Source organism: Clavelina lepadiformis, chromosome 8, assembly GCF_947623445.1.
Source record: "Clavelina lepadiformis chromosome 8, kaClaLepa1.1, whole genome shotgun sequence".
Classification (NCBI taxonomy): Eukaryota; Metazoa; Chordata; class Ascidiacea; order Aplousobranchia; family Clavelinidae; genus Clavelina; species Clavelina lepadiformis.
In genome coordinates this window covers 14,358,815-14,379,356 of record NC_135247.1, presented here as the reverse complement: position 1 = coordinate 14,379,356, position 20,542 = coordinate 14,358,815, and the positions used below count along the sequence as shown (strand labels likewise).

At 35.7% G+C, this 20,542-nt stretch overlaps 2 protein-coding genes across 2 annotated transcripts; one reads left to right on the top strand and one right to left on the bottom strand.

The window, feature by feature from the left end:
• Positions 1-923: 923 nt before the first annotated feature.
• LOC143469423 (importin-11-like) lies at positions 924-19,633 on the bottom strand. Its single transcript, XM_076967117.1, has 8 exons — positions 17,625-19,633; positions 17,183-17,516; positions 15,263-16,005; positions 15,187-15,193; positions 15,067-15,108; positions 14,896-14,989; positions 12,414-12,594; positions 924-3,082 (listed from the first exon to the last, which is right to left on the bottom strand). The coding sequence occupies exons 2-8, from the start codon at positions 17,489-17,491 to the stop codon at positions 2,890-2,892; spliced, it is 1,569 nt and encodes a 522-aa protein (XP_076823232.1). The 5' UTR covers positions 17,492-17,516; positions 17,625-19,633; the 3' UTR covers positions 924-2,889.
• LOC143469646 (uncharacterized) lies at positions 7,458-9,354 on the top strand. The gene has a single exon (XM_076967404.1). The coding sequence runs from the start codon at positions 7,501-7,503 to the stop codon at positions 9,028-9,030; it is 1,530 nt and encodes a 509-aa protein (XP_076823519.1). The 5' UTR covers positions 7,458-7,500; the 3' UTR covers positions 9,031-9,354.
• Positions 19,634-20,542: the final 909 nt, after the last annotated feature.

Genomic DNA, 20,542 nt, shown 5'->3' with positions numbered 1-20,542 from the left:
TGCGCCAAATATATTGAGCATATTGTTTTAGCTGTTTGTTATTGCTGGTTGATTAAAAAGAAGTTTTTATTGACACAAGTTTTGTAAGGCTTCATTGTTAACCTTATCCTATTACAAGTGAAAAAGTTCAAGCTAACTCTAAATGTTTAAAATCTCTGATGATATAGGATGTAAACTTGTTCAGGAGGAGCCACTCGCAAAGCTGATCTTTGACGAATTACAAGGATTTCGAAAGGAAATCAGACAGGAACTCAGGATTTTAATCGATCTGCTCAAGCAGTTCATGTCAGTTCAGACCAGAAGAGGAACATTAAATACCACTTTGGATTCTACGTCAAATGCCACACATCCGTTGACATCCGCATATGACGAGATCTGCGGTCTGAAGTTGGTCCAAAGCACAAACGAAACTCTTAAAATTACACCTGTTAGTGATATGATGCAGAAAAAAACCAATCATCCACAAAAGGTTCACAAAAAGATCTTTATGATTCCTCACATCAAATCAGGTGTGTTGTTTATAAACAATCAGTCTTTAGAAGCTGCTTGTCCAGAAAAGGATTTGTCTTCGAGCGTTGATGCATGTAAAGGGGAAAATATAAAATAAATTTCTCCTGAAGGTGAAGTGGCACAAATGACAATAACTCACTTTCCAAGCACAAAATTTCATCAAGTTTTTATGAGCCAGTTGGAAGGAATGAACCTGCCGATGATGATTATTCCACAAATACTACTGATGAAAGTGGTGATATTGTTGAAGACAGTTTTCCAACAAGAACAACATCATCATGTGAACCCTGTGTTGAGGATGACGAGGACAAGAAGCTTACTGCTTCATGTCAGTTATGTTCAAGAATATTTGTAAATAACGCTTCACTTAAGTTACATTTGCGTAGTCATGCTGTTGTTGATGTTGGTAGTGTAAAAAATGGGATCACGACATATGGCCGTGAACAAACTCACCGGCGACAACTGGTAGTGGACAACTGACTGACAACAAATTAGCCGGCGATCAAATTAACCGTGACGTAAATTGGCCGAGGATGAAATTAACCGTCGATAAATTGGCCGGCGATCAAATTAACCGGCGACAAATTGGCCGTCAAAAGGTCAAAATTCTAATTCACTATCTAGTCGCGCATCAGCTTTAATCCCAGCCAATTAAGTATGTGTATTGCAGTCAAGGTTGACTGATTTGTCAAATAACAGTTTGTGTAAATTTTAGTGCCCTTATTATGTAGTGTCATATGTGTTTTGCAGTGAACTTCTGTTAATGTTGTTACTCGTATTTCTCGTATTTCCGGAAATATTTCTGTTTATTTCAATAAATGTTTCAATGTGTATTGAAATAAAAAAAAAATTTGTTAAAAAAAGGAAATAGTTACAAACAAATATTTAGTTTACATATCATATATTACCATCTGTTCCCGGTTAGTTTGTTCGCGGTCAATTTACGTCACGTTCAGTTGTCCCCGGTGAGTTTGTTCGCGGCCATATGTCGTGGAACCGTAAAAAATGATGGCAGTAAATCTGTAAAAATCTCAATTTCGGAGAAACAAAGTAATACTTTCAGTGAAGGCGATCTCATTAAATCTAAAAACAATGAACCCAAGAAAAGGTCACCTTCAGAAGCATCTGATAATTTGTTCAATGGCAATGCGAAAAGGATGAGTTATCAATGTGAATTCTGTAACAAAATATTTACTATGGCTTCAAAGCTTGACCACCACATCAAACATCAACATTCGGACAATTGGTACCTTTGCAAACATTGTGACAAATCATACAATAATAAGGTGCTTGTGTTAGAACTCCTAAAAACTCACACTGGCGAACGTTTTCAATGTCACAAATGCAAACGTCTGGTTAAGGTGTTTGAAACTTACAAAAATCACAGCACCATATGTTTAAAATATAAGTTTTGTTGCAAAATTTGTAACGAAGAGTTCATGAGCAGAAGACATTACGATAGACATATGAATAGTCGCGCTCATGCCATGAAAAGAGCCAATGTAATGAATGTGAATGGAAACACTCTACCGACGTAAAACATTCAAAGTTTTTCGCGACTAAAGATTGTTTTAGCCATTAGCCGAAAATGTTCATGAAGGAGGGAATTTGTAGCAAAATCTTTGGTAATCCATTGACTGACAGGAATTCTGTTAATGTTAATCATTTTAATGCTTCATGGCTTTGTTTTGCTGATAGACTGTGTGGTCTAACATGACATAAATTGCCAACACAACCCTATTCATCACATTTCTTTATAAAAAAATACCACTTATTACCACCACAATTTACATTGTTGCATGAAATTTAGAGACTATGGCAGCTAAAGGCTAAAAAGAGTTGGCTAAATTACCTATCCTAGTCCATCACCCTCTGCGACAAGAATAAAAATGATTTGATCACTGCAAATGATAAATGTCACAACCACGAGCATCAACGTAATTCAAGTTTGAATGCTATCTGCGTCTTTAGTTCTTTTGGCCTTTCTCTTTTCCGGGGTCGTTTTTTCTTTTTTAACTGCTTGACGAGACTATGTGGGATTCATGTTGAAAGATTGCCAAAAACTCTTGGCGTTTGTGGCTTGCATACTACAGTATTACTATAGGTGTTTTTATTTTAAAGCAATTAAAGCTGGAATTACAGGAATTAACAGTGAAATTATTACATTTTGTGGAAATGATGACAAACATATTTTGCATGGCGTGTGCTAGCTCGTTCTTTTTCCATAGTTAGGATTGTTTCTGATTATTATCTTTTCAGGTGATCATGTGAAATGTTTCAATTGTGCTGAGAGTAGTGAATCGTTAACAATAGACGTTCTAATATTCATTAATAGCCTACTTTGGACTGACTTGAGAGTCGAACTTGTGATTTATGAAATCATTGTGTGATAGTTTTCCATACAAAAATATGCAACGTACAATTGAAATCCGCCAAGTTTTTACTCCAGAATATTTTACACCTTAGTATGGGGGTGTTCAAATGGCGGATCCGGATCTTTTTAACTTTTTGTGTTGATCTTCCAGTGTAGTCTTGAAACAATCTTGCAGCTGTAGCACACTTCACTTTTGACCTGTACAAAGTTATAAATAAGCTGTAGGCCCTACAATGTAGGGTACATTTACACAAATAAAGCACCATAAAAATTAAAGCATGTCCAATATGTTTACTATTCGTATTTAGTGGATCATCACGTTGTTAGGTTTGGCTGTCGTGGATCATGGCAGAAATAATTTGAACACCCCCGCCTTAGTATATCAAATCTAAATAAAGTGATGTATCATTACGATTTCAACCATGTTTTTGGGTTGGTTAAACCTAGCATTAAAACTATGGCAGCTATACTTTACCCGCAATTCGAATGGCTCTGGTTAAGTGAAATAGCGTGACATGACACCTCATTGTTTTAGAAAGTTGAGATCAATGGCGATGATGTGTATAGATTTGGAAAGTGAGCATCTCTTTTGCTTGGCGTTAAGTCTGTTGTGAGAATGTTCAACTTTTAAGGGCTGGCGTGTATGACTTTTTGAGGACCCTGAAAGCACTTTGTAAACTTAAGATATTGTACGTAATTTAGCCAACCAGGCAATAAATCCTCAGCAAGAAATGGCATAGATACCCATGTTTGACCTAGGTTATAAAGTACATATTCACATAAGAATATAAACAAGATGTGGCAAGAACAAGGTAAGTTATCGCAATGAAGTCACTAACTTGATTATGTCATACCTTGCCAAACCCCCGGCAACAAAAGTCTGTGCCTATGCCTGGAAGTTAACACCAATGCTTCCTCATTTTAATGTTAGATGGCTGTAATAATAGTTATTTGTCATTTCTGTTCTAGTTAACTGTTGCTAGTGGCAGGAAAAAAACTGCAAAAAGTTTTAAATTTTTCAGGAAAAACATTTTATATCGTGTGTACGTAACTTTTGTAATAACGTCTTTGTTTTTAAAGATGGCTTTATGGATGTTTTTAATTTTCATTTAGGATTTAAACGTTGTACAGTAATACCAGCACCTAGCGTGTGTTCGCTGCCAGACATGAGTGTATGTATTTGTTATTGCTGCTATGATCTCATTCTTTCTTCTGTGTTATATTTATCTCTTATACTTTTTCTCTTGGGATTAGACAAAGGCTTCCCCTGAATACAAATTCTAATTCCGATTAGTTGCAAAGTGTCCAATGCATGATTTCTAAATTTGACAATTTTGATGTTTTATCGCTGTTTTTTCTAAGCCAAGTTGTGTTTTGACCTTGTGGCAATCAACATCCCGTTATGGGTTTTTCTTCTTATGTGATGTGTTGTTATGTTTTTTAAATTCTACGCACAAAATTTGTAAATGATCATAATTGAAGTTAACCCTTGTCTTTTTGTATGTGCAGGTGGATGCAGAAATGAATTAGATTTAATGAGTGTTTTGTTTGAAAATAGAGACAATGTTTGCCATAATCGGCAATTCAATGAAATCGCTGTGTCTGACTTGGTGAACAATTCACCCATCTCAATCAACTGCATTTGCTGGGGAAAAATAAAAATGTGAATCGTGTCTGAGTTTGCGTTAAATCAACCTATCCACAGTTCCTAAGTGAAGAACAGGAGATTGCAATCATCATAACCATTCGGTATCTAACTGTCTATAGTTCAGCGCTTCATACCAATGGGGCAGTAAGCATGCCACAATGTTTCTAACAAATTTTGACAATTGTTAAGTAGGATTTGTACTGTAGGCTATTGTAAACACATTTTTTGTTATTTAGGTTATTTTAATTGGACTTGTCTGTAATATTTGACTAAAAACTGTGTCAGCCTTGTTGAATGCAGAAAGTTTTTTTCGAGGATTTGCATGAAATCATGTAATGACAGATTACGATAAATGCAGTTTCATCAAAAAACGAGCCTTTGAAGAGAAAACTATAGAGCAACATGCACATGTGATAAAACTTACAAATTTAAACATTCCAAGTTAAATTTTTACAAATTCATGCTCAAACGCCTGTTCGACGATTAACCTGTTAATAATCTCTTCTGCACAAAGCACTTGATTTTTATAGATGTTTAACAAAACAGGTTTGTTCATTCAGATTCACCACTCGTATTGCGCAAATATGTTTTAGTCTGCGTAATGTAGAAAAAGAACGTTTGCTTGTACATGTGGTCACCGAACGAGTTAAAAAATTGTAAGAAATGAATAAGTAGCCAGTTGCATCGCTTGGTCTTTCTGTTTCGCTAAACCGACTAAATTTTCTGAACCATACTTTTAATTCAGCAATTAAGTCTTCCAAAAATTTAGTTAAATCGTTTTGATAAACTTTTCCCATCACTTGAATGCTTTCGATTTGTTTGGCTGACGGCCCTGGCATTAGATCAACTAGAGTTCAACTATGTAGCCCACCAATGATAGATTTGTGGGCAGTGAATCTAGACACAAGATTAGGGATAAAACTTTCCGAAATCGGGTTAACTATTCCAATTTGCTAATAATTATAACTGCTTAAAACTTAAGAAGAGCTGAACTGACACAGCATTTCAGTAGACATAATTGTTAATTCAAAATTGTGACATAACTTTTTGTTTTTTTTCTGGAATTCTTTGTGATATCATTTAACTGTATCAATACATCATGCATGAAAATTGTTGTTCCATGAAACATAAGATTGCACTATAGTGGTTGTTTTTGGCAAAAAAACATTTAAAAATTATTAAATTTTCAGTTTTCTAGTTGTGTTAAGTTAAAAGATGTGTCCCAATTTCATTATGGAGGAAAACTACTTATTTAAAAATTGTGAAAATTTGGCTCGAGTGTTTTCATATACAGGCGAATCCGGTTAATTGCATAGTCAATTTGCCAAGCCTTTCTATGCGATTAAACAAATTATGCGTTTATGCAAAAGTGCAAAGTCTACTTATTGTCTTACCTGACGTGCGAAGCTGGTTACGTGTAAAAGCGTCAAAACGCAAAATACTACTGTTTATTGTGTATTGCAGGCATGCACAACTCAAAACAGTACACGGGCCGTTTTAAGGAAAAAATATTTTTCGCGGGCCGCGTGCTAACGTTGTTGTAACTAACGTGTAGCCTACTTTATATAATGTGACCGATTAACCGTCGAATAAGAGATAATGAGCGAAATCACGGAATATCTCGCGGGCCGCAGGAAAAGGTTTCGCGGGCCGCATGCGGCCCGCGGGCCGTATGTTGTGCATGCCTGGTGTATTGCGATCATCCATTCATTCAAACGCGAAAAACAGTCTATCATTTATTGTTTATTGAAGAAAAGTACTGACTGATTGTTCTTTGTTTAATTTTATTTCGCATGCTTTCTTGCATTTGTGTTTCTAAACGAACAAATGTGGCCATGTCCGCCCCTTCAAACTGCAGTCGTCGGCGAATTGTATCAAGTGCATGCGGAACTTCTTTATTTTTTGGTGTAGTCGCAGCGATTGCATCAGCAGAGCTTTCTTCCTTGATGTCGTCTTTTTCAAATTGTTTGTTTCGTAAAACGTCTTCACATATTACAACATCATCTTAACGCAACACTTTAACCCTTTCTTTACGCAGCGTTTAAAAGAAACTAAAACAGTGCGAATGTTAATGTCTGCGTATTGACAGCCACGTGTTAATGCTTAAATTGGGCATTGTCTGTTGGATTGCTTTATAACCAAGCGCAGTACAAGTTGCAAGGCTTGCGCATTGCGTGTGCGCTCCCAGTGCTCGTTGTCTTCAATTTTATCTTTTAAAAACATTAGAATAATCGAATAAAACACCTTCATTTTATTCAATTAAGCGGATTATGCAATAAACCGCTATGCGATCTAATAATCTTTCTTTTGTGTAATCTAATGTGTAATATAATCTTTCTTTAATGTAATCTTTTCAAATGATAGACTATGATTTAGGATTTGCGCTCTTTATGCGATAAAACAAATTATGTGTTTATTCAGAATGCAATTAACCAGGTTTGACTGTATTCGTTTGTTAGGTATTTATAGGTATAAAATTGTTGTCCCCATTTAAAATATATTATGTTGTTTTTTTTGATAAACTTTTAAGATAAACTCTAAAGTTCATGATACTTGACCTGGTTCACAATTTTCTGGGGTTGATAGGTCCAATGTTAATTTTACAATTGATGATGATGTGTGAAGAAAGCATTAGTCAAGTGTTTTATTTAATTAAGAAAACAATTGCTGTCATGAGATAAGATAAAACATTTTTATGAAATTGACGGAATTAAATTTGAAAAGAATTATTTTGAAATAGATTATTGTCATCATGTGTAGGGATTCAAATGGTTATATCCTGTTTATTTGTGTTATTTAAACACATCATACATTTTGTCAACTGTCAAAATTTATTTACATTTACATATTTATTACAATTTACTTTTAACATTTCAATTCAATTTTTGGGTTTTGACATCTTATTCATATTAAAACGTTTTACCTTTCACATTTTCAGCCAATAATTTTATTGTATCACAATCAAGCTATGGAGTGTCATCCAGATAATATGCATGTTGATTTTTTATTGAAAGCAATCAGTGATATGGTTTTACAAGAATTGAAATCAATGCGAGAAGATATGAAGATAGAATTTGCAAAAGTACAAGAAAATATGGAAGATATGGTTTCAAAGATTCTTGTAGAAACAAAGAAAGCTGAAACCATAAACAATGCAATACCGATTAAAGAAACATCACAAACATTAGATGTAGAATCTGATATCGGCATTTGTATTAAAGGAGTTCATTCTGAGAATGCAACAGTTCTTCCTCTTGTTGAAGCTATCAAAGAAGAACCTTTGCTGTTGCAGCATTGGGAGGTTTCTGAAACTGATCAACCCAGTTTATCCATTTCAAATATGTTTTCTCTTCAATCGGAACTTGGAGTAAATGCCCTAGTTAAAACTGTTGAGCCCCAAACCTGTATTGAAGAAGATCATTCTGAAAAGGCATCATTTTATCCTCAATTTGAAGTTATTGAAAAGGAACCTTTGATGTTGCAAAAATATGCAGTTTCACAGACTGAGATTGATCACCCAACTATATCCATGTTAAATAAATTAACTTATCAGTCAGAGATTGGAGTAAAAGCCACAGTTAAAACGATCGATAGCAGAAATTGCATTGAAAGAAGTTCAGATGAAGAACGCAGCAATTTTGTGGAAATGTTCTTTGATAATTCTGCAACAAATGATAGAAACAATGCTTGCAAAGTTGATGCTCAGTTGCTTGTAGGAAATAACAAAGAAAAACATTTTTCTTGCAACTTTTGTGATAGATCATTCAAATGCAAAAGCAACTTGAAAGTTCATCTAAGAACTCACACAGGTGAGCAACCTTATCAATGCCAAGTTTGTCACAAACCATTTAACCAATTTGGCAGTTTGCAATCTCATATGAGAACTCACACTGGAGAGCGACCTTATCAATGCGATGTGTGCCACAAGGCATTTTCTGTTAGCTGCAATTTGAAAAGGCATATGAGAACTCACACTGGAGAACGACCTTATAAATGCCAGGTGTGCCACAAGTCATATTTAGATAGCAGTATTTTAAAACATCATATGAGAATCCACACAGGAGAGCAACCTTATCAATGCGATGTGTGCCACAAGTCATTTATCCAAAGCAGCACTTTAAAAGCTCATATGAGAACTCACACTGGAGAGCAACCTTATCAATGCGATGTGTGCCACAAGTCATTTTCCTTTAGCAACCAATTGAAAAATCATATGACAACTCACACTGGAGAGAAACCTTATGAATGCAATATGTGCCACAAGTCATTTTCCACAAGCAGCAGATTGAAAGTTCATATAAGAACTCACACTGGAGAGCGACCTTATCAATGCCAGGTTTGTCACAAGTCATTTACCCAAAGCAACAATTTGAAAGCTCATATGAGAATCCATACTGGAGAACGACCTTATCAATGCCATGTAGGTCAAAAGTTATTTTCCCAAAAGAGAAATTTGTGGAGACATGAAACTATTCACTCTGGAAAGGGACCTTACTAATTTTTTTTTTTCAAAAGTCCTTTACGTTAAAACGATAATTAATTATTAACACATATCAAAACTCACATTAAAATAATATAATCTTTTTCAAAACGTGTTCGGACAAAAAATTAGCCTTGAAAAACATTTACAAACCATTCATCCAGATACTGCATCCATTTGTTTGTGTTTTATATGTCCACTTTTACATGTTTTATCGAATACTTTTTATGTTTCATGAAATATAGAATAGTAATTAAAAATATTTAAAAGCTGAATTTACAGGAATTAACGGAAAAACTATTAGATTTTGTTGGAATGATGATAAATATATTGTGCATGGCGTGTGCTAGCTCGTTCTTTTTCCATAGTTAGGATTGTTTCAGATTATTATCTTTTCAGGTGATCGTGTGAAATGTTTCAATTGTGCTGAGAGTAGTCAATCGTTAACAATAGACGTTCTAATATTCATTAATAGCCTACTTTGGACTGATAGGAAAGTCGTACTCATATTTGACGAAATCATTTTGTAATAGTTTTACTGAAGAATACTCTACACGCTACACCCTTAGTAAATCAAATCTAAACAAAGTGATACACTATTACGATTCCAACCATGTTTTTAGGTTGGATAAACCTAACATTAAAATTATGGCTGCTATGCTTACCTGCAAATGCAATTCGCATGGCATAGGTTAAGTTAAATAGCTTGACATGACATCTAATTGTTTAAGCAAGTTGCGATCAATGGCTGTAATTTGCATAGATTTGGAAAGTGTGCATCTCTTTTGCTTGGCATTAAGTCTGTCGTGAGAATGTTCAACTTGTCAGGGCTGGTGTGTATGACTTTACGAGGACCCTGAAAGCACTTTGTAAATTTAACATGATGTCCGTATTAGCCAACCAGGCAATAATACAAATTCGAATTTCAATTAGTTGCAAAGTGTCCAAGGCATGATTTCTAAATTTGACAATTTTGATGTTTTATCGCTGTTTTTTCTCAGCTAATTTGTGTTTTGACCTTGCTGCAATTAACATACATTAAAATGTATCAAAACATCATGCATGAAAATTAAGTAAATTTCATTCATTTAAACAGGAGTTTTCGTAAGCTTTAGCTTGCTTTGTCAGATTTAAAACGTACGCAAAAATATCTTCGAACTAAATACTCAAGTGTCTATAGGTCATTTCAAAATCTATAGCGACTTAATAGATAAATAAAGAAAATCATCCACGTTAACCCAGGGGTTCTTAAAATTTTTGGCACACGCCCTCCTTGACGGTACCTAAAAATTTCGCGCCCCCTTCATTGCAAAATAAAAAGCATTAAACAAAACAGCAATTTATTTTCGATTAACTTTCATTAATGAGAAGGATGTAGTTGTTTTTGGGAAACCAAACGTTTAATTCGAGGCTTTGTGGAAGATAATGCACACCTTAGGTCGGCTTCACAGTCAAGTTTGTTCCTAGGTTTTGTCTTTATATTCATGAAGATGACGCTGCAAACGACTTGGTCTCAAAACATCGTTGCTTAGCTTTTTTAAGCATATCACGCATTGCGGTACGACTTTTTCGTTCACTGTGGTATCTATACAGCCATACGTCAGATAATTTTGGTCATACTTTCTTTTTTTCCACTCAATACAATTAGTTTAATTACTAAAATATCTGGTTATTAAATCAATACTAAATTTAAGTTTTACTTCATTTTACGGTTTTAATATTGGCTGACGTTGGTTTTACCGTATTTAAACCGGGTGCGCGACATTACTATCTTTATTATGTGTGGCCGACACTGCACACAAGTTTTCAATCGTTAATGACTCGAAAATTATACGTCGTAAACTGATCGGATATTTACAGGTTAGTAGCAAAAACATCTGGTTTCCTGTATACATCATTATTGTAAAACTAAAGAAAATGCATTTAGTGTAAATTAAGTATTTCTACAAGTGATACATTTTTAAAAGTTTTTGTTGTTACTGCATTATGATGCAACACCATCAACCTCACAGCTTGTATTAGTCAAATGTTTTCATTTCATACATCCATTTAAATATACATATACTCTAGACCAGTGGTTCTTAACCTGGGCGCTACCGCCCCCTAGGGGGCGCTTTTGATTTTTACAGGGGCGGAAATACTCAGGGGGCGCTATAGGGGGCGTTATATTCAGAAGGTGTAACGATATTTATCTCACTGCAAATTTGCTTTAGTAGTTCTGCTAGATCAAGATCAATGTATGCTCTTGCTTTGTATAGGCCAGTGGTGGTCAAACTGCGGCTCACCGGCACCCACATGGCTCTTATAGTCGAATCAAAAATTGCAAAGGCTACCAAGAGTACCGTTTATGAACGTTTCTCTCTTTTTCTTTTCTTTTTTTAGACCAGCATTTCGTTTATGACGTAACCCTAGACATAGAATCCGAAGAGTTAGTTAACAGCAAGTCAACGGAATTTCATTGCTAAGGCAGTAAGGCAATGGTTCCCAACCTTTTTTGCTGCTCGTACTCCTTTGTCAGGTCAAAGCATTCTTCGTACCCCCAAAAAAAATCGGATGGGATTTTTCATATATATATTGAAAAATTCCATCATTTTCATATATATATTGCTCTATGGCCCAAGGATCTTCGTACCCCTTGATGTTCAATCTCGTACCCCCAAGGGGTTTGATTACCCCCGGTTGGGAACCGCTGCAGTAAGGTTTAGCTCAGTTCAGTCTACAGAGAAGGGATGCGGTTCGGTCTCTTCAGAGAAGGGATTCAGTTCGGTCTTGCAACTCTTAAGTAAGAAGGGTGCGTGCAAGTAAGTAAGAAGGCGATAAGTAAGAATACTTAAGTTGGCAAGTTCTCACCAGCTCCAAAGTAGCCATTAAATACATTTTTCCTGCTTTATTAATGTGTATTGTTCAATATCAACCATTCTCTTATTATTTCTGTTATTATTATTACTGTTATTATTACTCTTATTAATATATTAAATAACATCGCTTCTCCCAAATACAAGGCAACTGAATTGGTGATTAAGCCGGTCTTTTCACTAAACACTCATCATTTTTATCACAGCCCTTTCATTATGGTGGGCAGCAGACTATGGAAACCTCTGAAAAGTGGCCTTGGGGGAAAAAGGGTTAAGAACCACTGCTCTAGACGTAGCCTCGGCAAAAGCATTTTGCTGACTTGTTTGTTTGTTTTATTATGACGTCATGCACTCAGGCTCAGCTACTCACAAAAGTTAACGTTAAAAGTTTGGGTTCTAACAAGCGTGAGCTTTTTTCATATTTTCACTTCCCTACTAAAAACACAATGTTCATTGAAGTGATTCGCAGTTCAGGTAAACAGAGACAACAGATTTGACTCACACTCACACTTATTTTATTAATAGGCGAATAAACACTACACTTACCTGTGAAGTATTTTTCCACATGGAGTCGTGACACATTTCTGCACATAAGGTGACAGGTAAGTTAGAAACCACATTTCAAAGTCAAGCTCATCAAACAATTCATTTGCGGCCAAGCCAACAGCAGCATAAACAGCATCATTTAAAAGAACAGAATTTACACCCTGATGATCCTGCAAGACGTCTGAGAAATGTACAAAATATAGAATATCTTACAAGAACTTTTCTGTTTTAGTATTTAATTATTAAAGTTTAAAATTTTGAAGGATGATTAGTTCAGCCAAAATACTTTTAAATGTATCTGTGGTAGATGTTTTGTTTCAATCTACAAACATTTCAAATTTTGGTGGTATAACACAATGCAGCTAGATTTTGTGGTACTATGACACCTTATCGAAAGACACTTTATCGAACGACAGTTAATCGAGCCGACAGTTGATCGAACGACACTTTATCGAACCGACAGCTGATCGAACGACACTTTATCGAACCGACAGTTGATCAAAACGACAGTTGATCGAACGACACTTTATCGAACCGACAGTTCAAGCAAGATTTTTGCGTGTTTCTCAAACATTGAAACAATAAGCCATAACAATAAGCGATTGAGATTGCAGCAATGTGGTGTAATATACTGAAGTGAGTGTGAATTATAGTATGAATGAGGCATCAGGTAAGTAAATAAAGTGACTAACCGCTAGAAGGGAAAAAGTGTTACCGTAGTCTGTGCTATAAATTCATAATCAACAGGAAATATTTCATTTATTTATATGTTATTATTTATTTATGAGTAGGGCAACCAAAAGTCAATATGGTCAATTTTTTTACCTGCTCAGAATGCTATGAAACAAGCACAAAACAAATTTCAGGTTTGTACGACGTGTGGTATAGAAGTTATTAGGTCAGATAAAGTCAAAATGTTACGTTAGGTCAAAATACGGTCAAATTGTCTCGTTAGGTCTTTTTTTTAGGTCAAAATCTATTAAACTTGTAATTTTGTAACCATTTTGTAATATTATTCTTCCGTTTTTCTCTTTTCTTGTACCGCAAACAATTCCAGTGCAGCAAATTTTACTTAGTTGACAGCGTCGTAGCGCTTCTTCCGTGGTGGGCCATCGATTCCAGCACTCAATTGTTCAATTAACATTTCGTTGGAACCTTGTTCCTGCTTAATTTTCTTGACGAGTCTGCGAAGCGTCGGATGGGATATTGAGACACGCTTGCTGAACGCATTGTGCCATCCTTCAATGCTATTATTCTTGTGATATCTTATTAATATGTGGGCGGGCCGGCCGCCATGCGAAATCGAACACTTTATGATACAAATATAAAATATAGATATAAAATATAAATCGTCAACTTTATGATATATACATCACAATTCATTAATGCACACCATTACAAAGACCGCACATCACAATGGCTCATTGTTTCAATGTTTGAGAAACACGCAAAAATCTTGCTTGAACTGTCGGTTCGATAAAGTGTCGTTCGATCAACTGTCGGTTTGATCAAATGTCGGTTCGATAAAGTGTCGTTCGATCAGCTGTCGTTTCGATAAAGTGTCGTTTGATCAACTGTCGGCTCGATTAACTGTCGTTCGATAAAGTGTCTTTCGATCAGCTGTGGTTTGATCAGGTGTCGTTCGATAAAGTGTCTTTCGATAAGGTGTCGTAGTACCGTGTGCGGGAGAAGCAACAGTCGATTCGATCAACTGTTGCTTTGATCAGCTGTCGGTTCGATAAAGTGTCGTTTGATCAACTGTCGGTTCGATAAAGTGTCGTTCGATCAACGGTCGTTTCGATCAGGTGTCGTTTCGATCAGCTGTCGTTCGATTAAGTGTCTTTCGATAAACTGTCGTTCGATTAAGTGTCGTTCGATAAAGTGTCTTTCGATCAGGTGTCGCGTCACGAGATTTTGTATAGACTCGGTGTTAAGGAAATAAGGAATGAAATCATAATTGCCCATAAGGCCATTGAAACTCTAGTTCAGGTTCAGGGATGTCCAACCCGTGGCCTGCGGGTCACATTTGGCCCTCAGGAAGGTTCTGAGTAGCCCGCGCTGTATTTTTCGAAATGACTTATATTATCAACTGAACAGCCTACATAATTTATGGTGAACTTACATTTCGAGAAATTGGCATTAATTGTTTGCTTTCTTTTGCTTTCTTTTCTTTCTTCAAATGGCCCACGCAATCATTTGTAAATCGCATGTGGCCCCGTGGCCAAAAAGGTTGGACACCCCTGCTCTAGTTGCACTATGATTATGCCATCATAAGGATAGAGAATACTTCTAAATTGAAACGAAACGACCGTTAACGATATGTTCAAAAATATTTTGGTTGAATTAATTATTCATTGTTCCATTTACAAGCTGCACCAATATTGACAAAAATTTCAGCACTATTCACACAAGAAAAAAATAAGCATCAGTAAGCATGCATAATGATAACGTATAAACTACATACTAAATTTTAAATATAAACCTTTTTGTGAATTTTGATTTACGGTGTCCAAAGTTGCCAAAATAACAGGCACAAAGCGTTCAGGGCTGCGATGTAGCAGGGTAAGAATAAGAACCTGAAACAGCAATTATCAAATAAATTTTACAGAAAAACATAAAATTTTGAAATAATATCTTTAATTTTTTGTCTAACCTCCGCACTTGGTCTTAGGTTGTACTTCCACGTTTCACCGATCTCTTCGGAACAAAATTCTTCCATGTCTTCTTACCAATTTTCAAGATCAGCAGCAGTCAATGGTAGAAAGGAGAACACCAAACCCCTAAAGACACAGTAATTCATGGCATATGACAAATTATTCATAGTTGACAGTAAGACTTGTCAAACTTACTTTAAAAGATCTTGCATATCATCCATTGAAACGGAACAATCTTTCTGGCCTTCATTAGGACCCACAAGTAATTTGATAACGTTCATGCAATTAACAACAAACCTCTCGGGAAACAAAGCTCGATTTTCAGCGAACAGGAAAATGCACTGTTTGCACATATTTACTATTTCTGGCACAAAGTTTGCTACTTTGTTATCCTCCACTACAAATGTGTCAAGTAGAATTTTTGAATAAACCAACAAAACTTTATGGCATTTGTCCAATACCAGTTGATCTTTAAAACTGTGGGAAGTTGTTAATCCCAGAAAAGTTTTTAACATAGTTAGGACTTCATTGATAAAATTGCAGTTCGTTGTAGAATCAAGAGCTGGAGAGATACACTTGAGCGATTTCAGTATGTGCAGCAGCTTTTCAATAGCATGAAGCAGTGTGTTACTGTCACCAGTTGATGACGAAAGCATTTCAACAACCGTCTTATGGAATCTATCAAATGTTGCAAATATGCACGGATAACTGCTGCAGCTAATTTGTGAGAATAGCTTGCGATCATTTGGTAATCTTTTTGTGCTCAACTCTTTCACGACATATCGAAAAGTGAGCAACACAGTGTTGTCCCTTTGCTTTGTTGACAACACTTGCATGCTTTCTACTACTGTCAGAAGAATATGCAATAAATGTGGACAGTTCTTTGGATAGTCATATCTTGCAATCTTCGAAACTATCACCGCAAATTGCAGTGCAATCTGGAATATCAACAAACAAGGTCTAGTTAAGTGACATCATATATACCAGGGGTGGCCAAACCTGCTTCATGCTCGAGCCGCATATAACATATTCCAGTTTTAAAAGAGCCACAACACAAACACAACAAAAAACACGAATTTATTCACTCACAAAGAAGTGTAGCTATTGATTAACATTAGTGTTACGTGGTGATACTATGAGTCTCCAACTGGACTTCACCAACTCTTTTTGCAATTATTGTTATAACCGTAACCAAGACTTAAAACTGGTTCAGCCCTGACGTATAGCTGCAATCTGACAGTTTACGTAACTACAGTGTACAAGTTAGCACACTTCTGTACAATAATGTACTTTTTGGAGTGTAATTTGATTATTGCTAACAATGAGTCCATTGTTAATACGTGTGATAGAACGCATTGTTTCATAATCTGATCAAACAACTCGTCTAGACCGGGAAAATGCATGTCTAATTCAACAATGCTAATTCATTAAAGAGCCGCAATCAAAGGCTCAAAGAGCTGCATGCGGCTCGAGAGCCGCAGTTTGGCCACCCCTGATATATACTATTGATATTGGTTATCAGTGAAATATGAATCCAGTGGGATCACTCTTTTTCTGAAGTTCATTAAACTTCCATCATGATTCAAACTTTCACCCTATCAATTTAACGTATTTTATCCCAATAGTTTGGGAACCGTCACTGTTTGGATACAACAAAGAAGTTTGGAAAAAGGGGATCACGTCTATCAAAGTCAAGTAGATCTTGCGTATTGGTAATAAAAAAGAAAAATCAATACTAGCAAACAAATATATGTGTCTGCTGTTGAACTTGATATGGATGTAAATGTGGTCTTTGAACGGGAGGACACAAAAAAGTGTGCTGAAAACTTGACTTAGTTTCCACTCATCAAATGTTTTATTGGCACAGCTAATTAGGTCATAAAAATGCATGCATTGTACTGCACCATCTCAGTCTTAAGCCATATCAAGTGACCACCGCACAAACCACAACACAATACATGGCATTACTATAGATTTGCAAGAGTGAGTATATTTGATATTACTGAAACTCTATCTGATAATGTGCTGGGGACAAAATGGTTCCAAGATTACTGGCATCTTACTGTAAATGAGTACACATTAGTTCACCGACTTATTGGCAAAGCTTAATTGTACCTGATTGACCTCTTCATCAAAGGAGCTTAATATCTCATTTCGTATAGAATTCTTCTCTTCTTCTGTGAGCGGTGATGGTCCATGCATCCTCCAGTGCCTTTCAATGCCATTTTTAAGATATAAAACCGCAAGCCATCTCACATGAGTTTCTAGATTAAGTCCTGATGAAAGTGCCACTTTGAGCAGGGCAAAATGAAATCCAAATTTATCTTCATTATCTGTTAACGCTTGAACTGCTGGCTTTATATCAGCAGACTGTTGACTTGCAGCACTTCGTAGTGTTGTTACCAACTGTTCTAAATTATCCATTTTTTGTGAATTTGGTGATTGTTACCTAAAGGGGAGAACAGATTCATGTTTAAGTATTCATGCTTATGATATAATATGTATAATCAAGCAGAACAATGAAAAAAAAAATGAAGCAACGTTGCAACATACCAACCTGAAATACTTTGTAATTATATGAATTTTGAAAAGAAAGCAAGGCCAAGGTATGCCTCAACAGAAACAACAAACTTTTAGGACTATGTCAAAAAGATTAATAATTGTGAGAATACGAATAATGGATTTTGATGTTTGTGAGAATCTGGATCGAATCTGGTAACTTTGTTCAAGTCCCTTCATTTAACTACCTGTTGAGCAAAATAATCATGCAGAAATTTGAAAAAAATAAATATGTTTACTTGTTTATACAAGTAACTCAAATTTATTGCAGCCATTTAATTGTCTTTACAATTGATCATACAAACAAGAACTTCATTGCTTTGCTGTTGATTTCTTACTTCAGATTGCAGAATATAATATTTGTCCAAAATTTGCTTGAAAGATTCAGATTCATGCGATTAACAAAAATTGTCGATTATCGTGCGTAATATTCAGATCCGTATTCAATTCAGGACATCCCTACTAACTTTACTTACTGGTCCGAAATTTTGGTTAACTTGATTTCTTCTAATAAACGTTTGAACACAAAAGACACAACCAGATAGCACAAGTCAGCAAATGCAATAAACAGTATGATACTAAAGGGGTGAAAAATCATGCAAGTACAATCTGATCACAGTCCACAGATATTTTCTATTTTGACTGCTGACTGGTTACTAAAGTTTTTTCCGAATTTCTTCCAAAAAATGTTACATGCAAGGGGGCGATGTATTGTATTGTTTATTTTTCCTCTTTAACTGTGCGAAGCAAAATTTAGGATGCTGCCCATTGTAGTTGTAGCACAATAAAACACATGCTCACGAACAATTAACAAGCAGGAAAAAGTGGCGAAGTCTAAGGGATTAAAATATGCAAGATAGCAATAATACAATTGTGCTATAAGATGGTAGGTTAAGATGACCACCAAACCCACAAAATAGTTGCTAAGTTTTACGAATTGAAAACCAAAATAACACAAACAATTAAACTATTGAAATATGTAGAACACATGTTCCCTAAAATTAAAAACATGGATGTCAACAGCTAAAATAAATAAATAAATAAACGAACATGGTTTGATTAAAAGGACAATGAATATCTTAAGTGCACAACAAATGGATGGTTAAAGAAAACTGCACAAAAGAAACTCCACCCCAGGGACCTGAATCCCGTTTCCGTGGCCAAGAGAGGGCATAATATTGAGGCCCACAAGTGAACTAAAAGATAAAAAGTATAATATTGCCATTAGGAAATCATGCCTCTACATTCCCTTCAACTAAAGTATTATGATATGTGACGAATAGTGAATAAGCTAACTATGGCGTATGCGGGCCTAATATACAAATGCACAACCATATGACGTCACAATTTGAGTAGCTGGGGTCTAGCAAACAAAGGGATCCTGTTGTTGTGCACTTATGTATTAGACCTGCGTATGCTCAACCATTGCCCTTCCCCTTATTACGGTGCCCCTGCCTATCTACAAGCATATCTTCTACATGTCCCCGAATGTTATTTTTGGTATAAAAATTGATAGTCCTGTGTGTTTTCTGAGCTTTTGTTGGTTCTTTGTTTTTTATTTAGTTTTAACTTGAGCGGAAAGCGGCTTAGGGCCTTTGGGGCTTGGTGACCGACTGACCGTGTTAAACTTATATCGTTGTATAGCACCACTAGGTATAGCTTACATCTTGCACATTTTAATCCCTCAAAAATCTAACGCCTTATCCCGTTCTTTAGTTGTTTGTGAGGGTGTTTCTTGTTTTATCATCCATTCATTCTATAATAAGGCTAACACCAATTAAGCTTTTCGTTCAACAGCTCCCAACAATCAATGGCGAAAATAATACGATCCCACGTGACAAGCAATCACATTATCTGAAAAGCACATTATTCAGCACATTATAGGAAAAGTGTCCAATTACCATAAAACCTAATGATTCGACAGGAAGTTACATAAAATTAAACAAGTTTCAGTAAGATCCTGAATACAATACAATAAGAGCCAAAGACTTTTAACAAAAGTTGGATAACTTACCGGTATTGTCTACCGACCAAACTTTGTGGTTTAATATTATGAATAATGATACATGTAACAAAAATGTTTTTTATTAGGGGAAGAACCTAAAGTGATTAAATTCCATGAACCAAGTAGTTTGAACGTCGTCGTCAACATGTTTCTTGGTTCTTATAATTTGAACTATAAATATGACGTATATTAGGGTAACCATATTTTCGTGGCCTAAAATCCGGACACTCTTTAGTGCCCATTAACGGTTTTTAGAATGAGGTATGAACACATTGTCTGTCAATATGACGCCACATTAGCAATGCCCCACCTTGACGGTGCGAACAAAACCCGCGGCCCACTTCGAAATCATTAAGCATTAAACAAACGACAATTTCCTTGGTTTTTTAATTTGGTCTGCAGCAGACTTCTTGTTGCGCTATTTTTCTACTGCTTTATAATTTTCTTCAGCAAATATATGCTCTTATCGTTTTAGACATGTTCTAAATTTTGCAATATCGACCAAGATATAAGGCCTTCAGCTACTAGCCTAGCGCCCATCATAAAATTCCGGGCATTTGAGCATTTTTTTAAATTCCTCCCGGACGCAAAATTTAACCCTACATTCCGGACATGTCCGGAATTTTCCGGACAGCATGGCAACCCTTTTATGAGCAATTCCAAATTCGTGAGATACAGAACAATTTTAGACCAAATAAAAAGTATGTGAGTTTGTGTATGAGAATTTGCACAAAGGATAGCTTACAAATTGTAGTTCGCCAAGTTTAAGTCGTGCAAAGAGTTTTCTCAGTCACACGATGAATATTAATAATTTTATGTGGTACTGAGTTGTCTCCCTTAAAATCTCTATAAAATTTTCTTGATCTTTTGTCTCCTTGGACATGATCGCTTAAGCGTAGTCCTAGCATCCC

Coding starts and splice junctions, on each gene's coding strand:
- LOC143469646 (XM_076967404.1), top strand. CDS start 7,501: ATGGAGTGTCATCCAGATAATATGCATGTTGATTTTTTATTGAAAGCA.
- LOC143469423 (XM_076967117.1), bottom strand. CDS start 17,491: ATGGATAATTTAGAACAGTTGGTAACAACACTACGAAGTGCTGCAAGT. Junction 16,006..17,182: donor TTGATGAAGAGGTCAATCAG/GTACAATTAAGC, acceptor TTGATATTCCAG/ATTGCACTGCAATTTGCGGT. Junction 3,083..12,413: donor TGTGGAAAAATACTTCACAG/GTAAGTGTAGTG, acceptor AACTTTGTACAG/GTCAAAAGTGAAGTGTGCTA.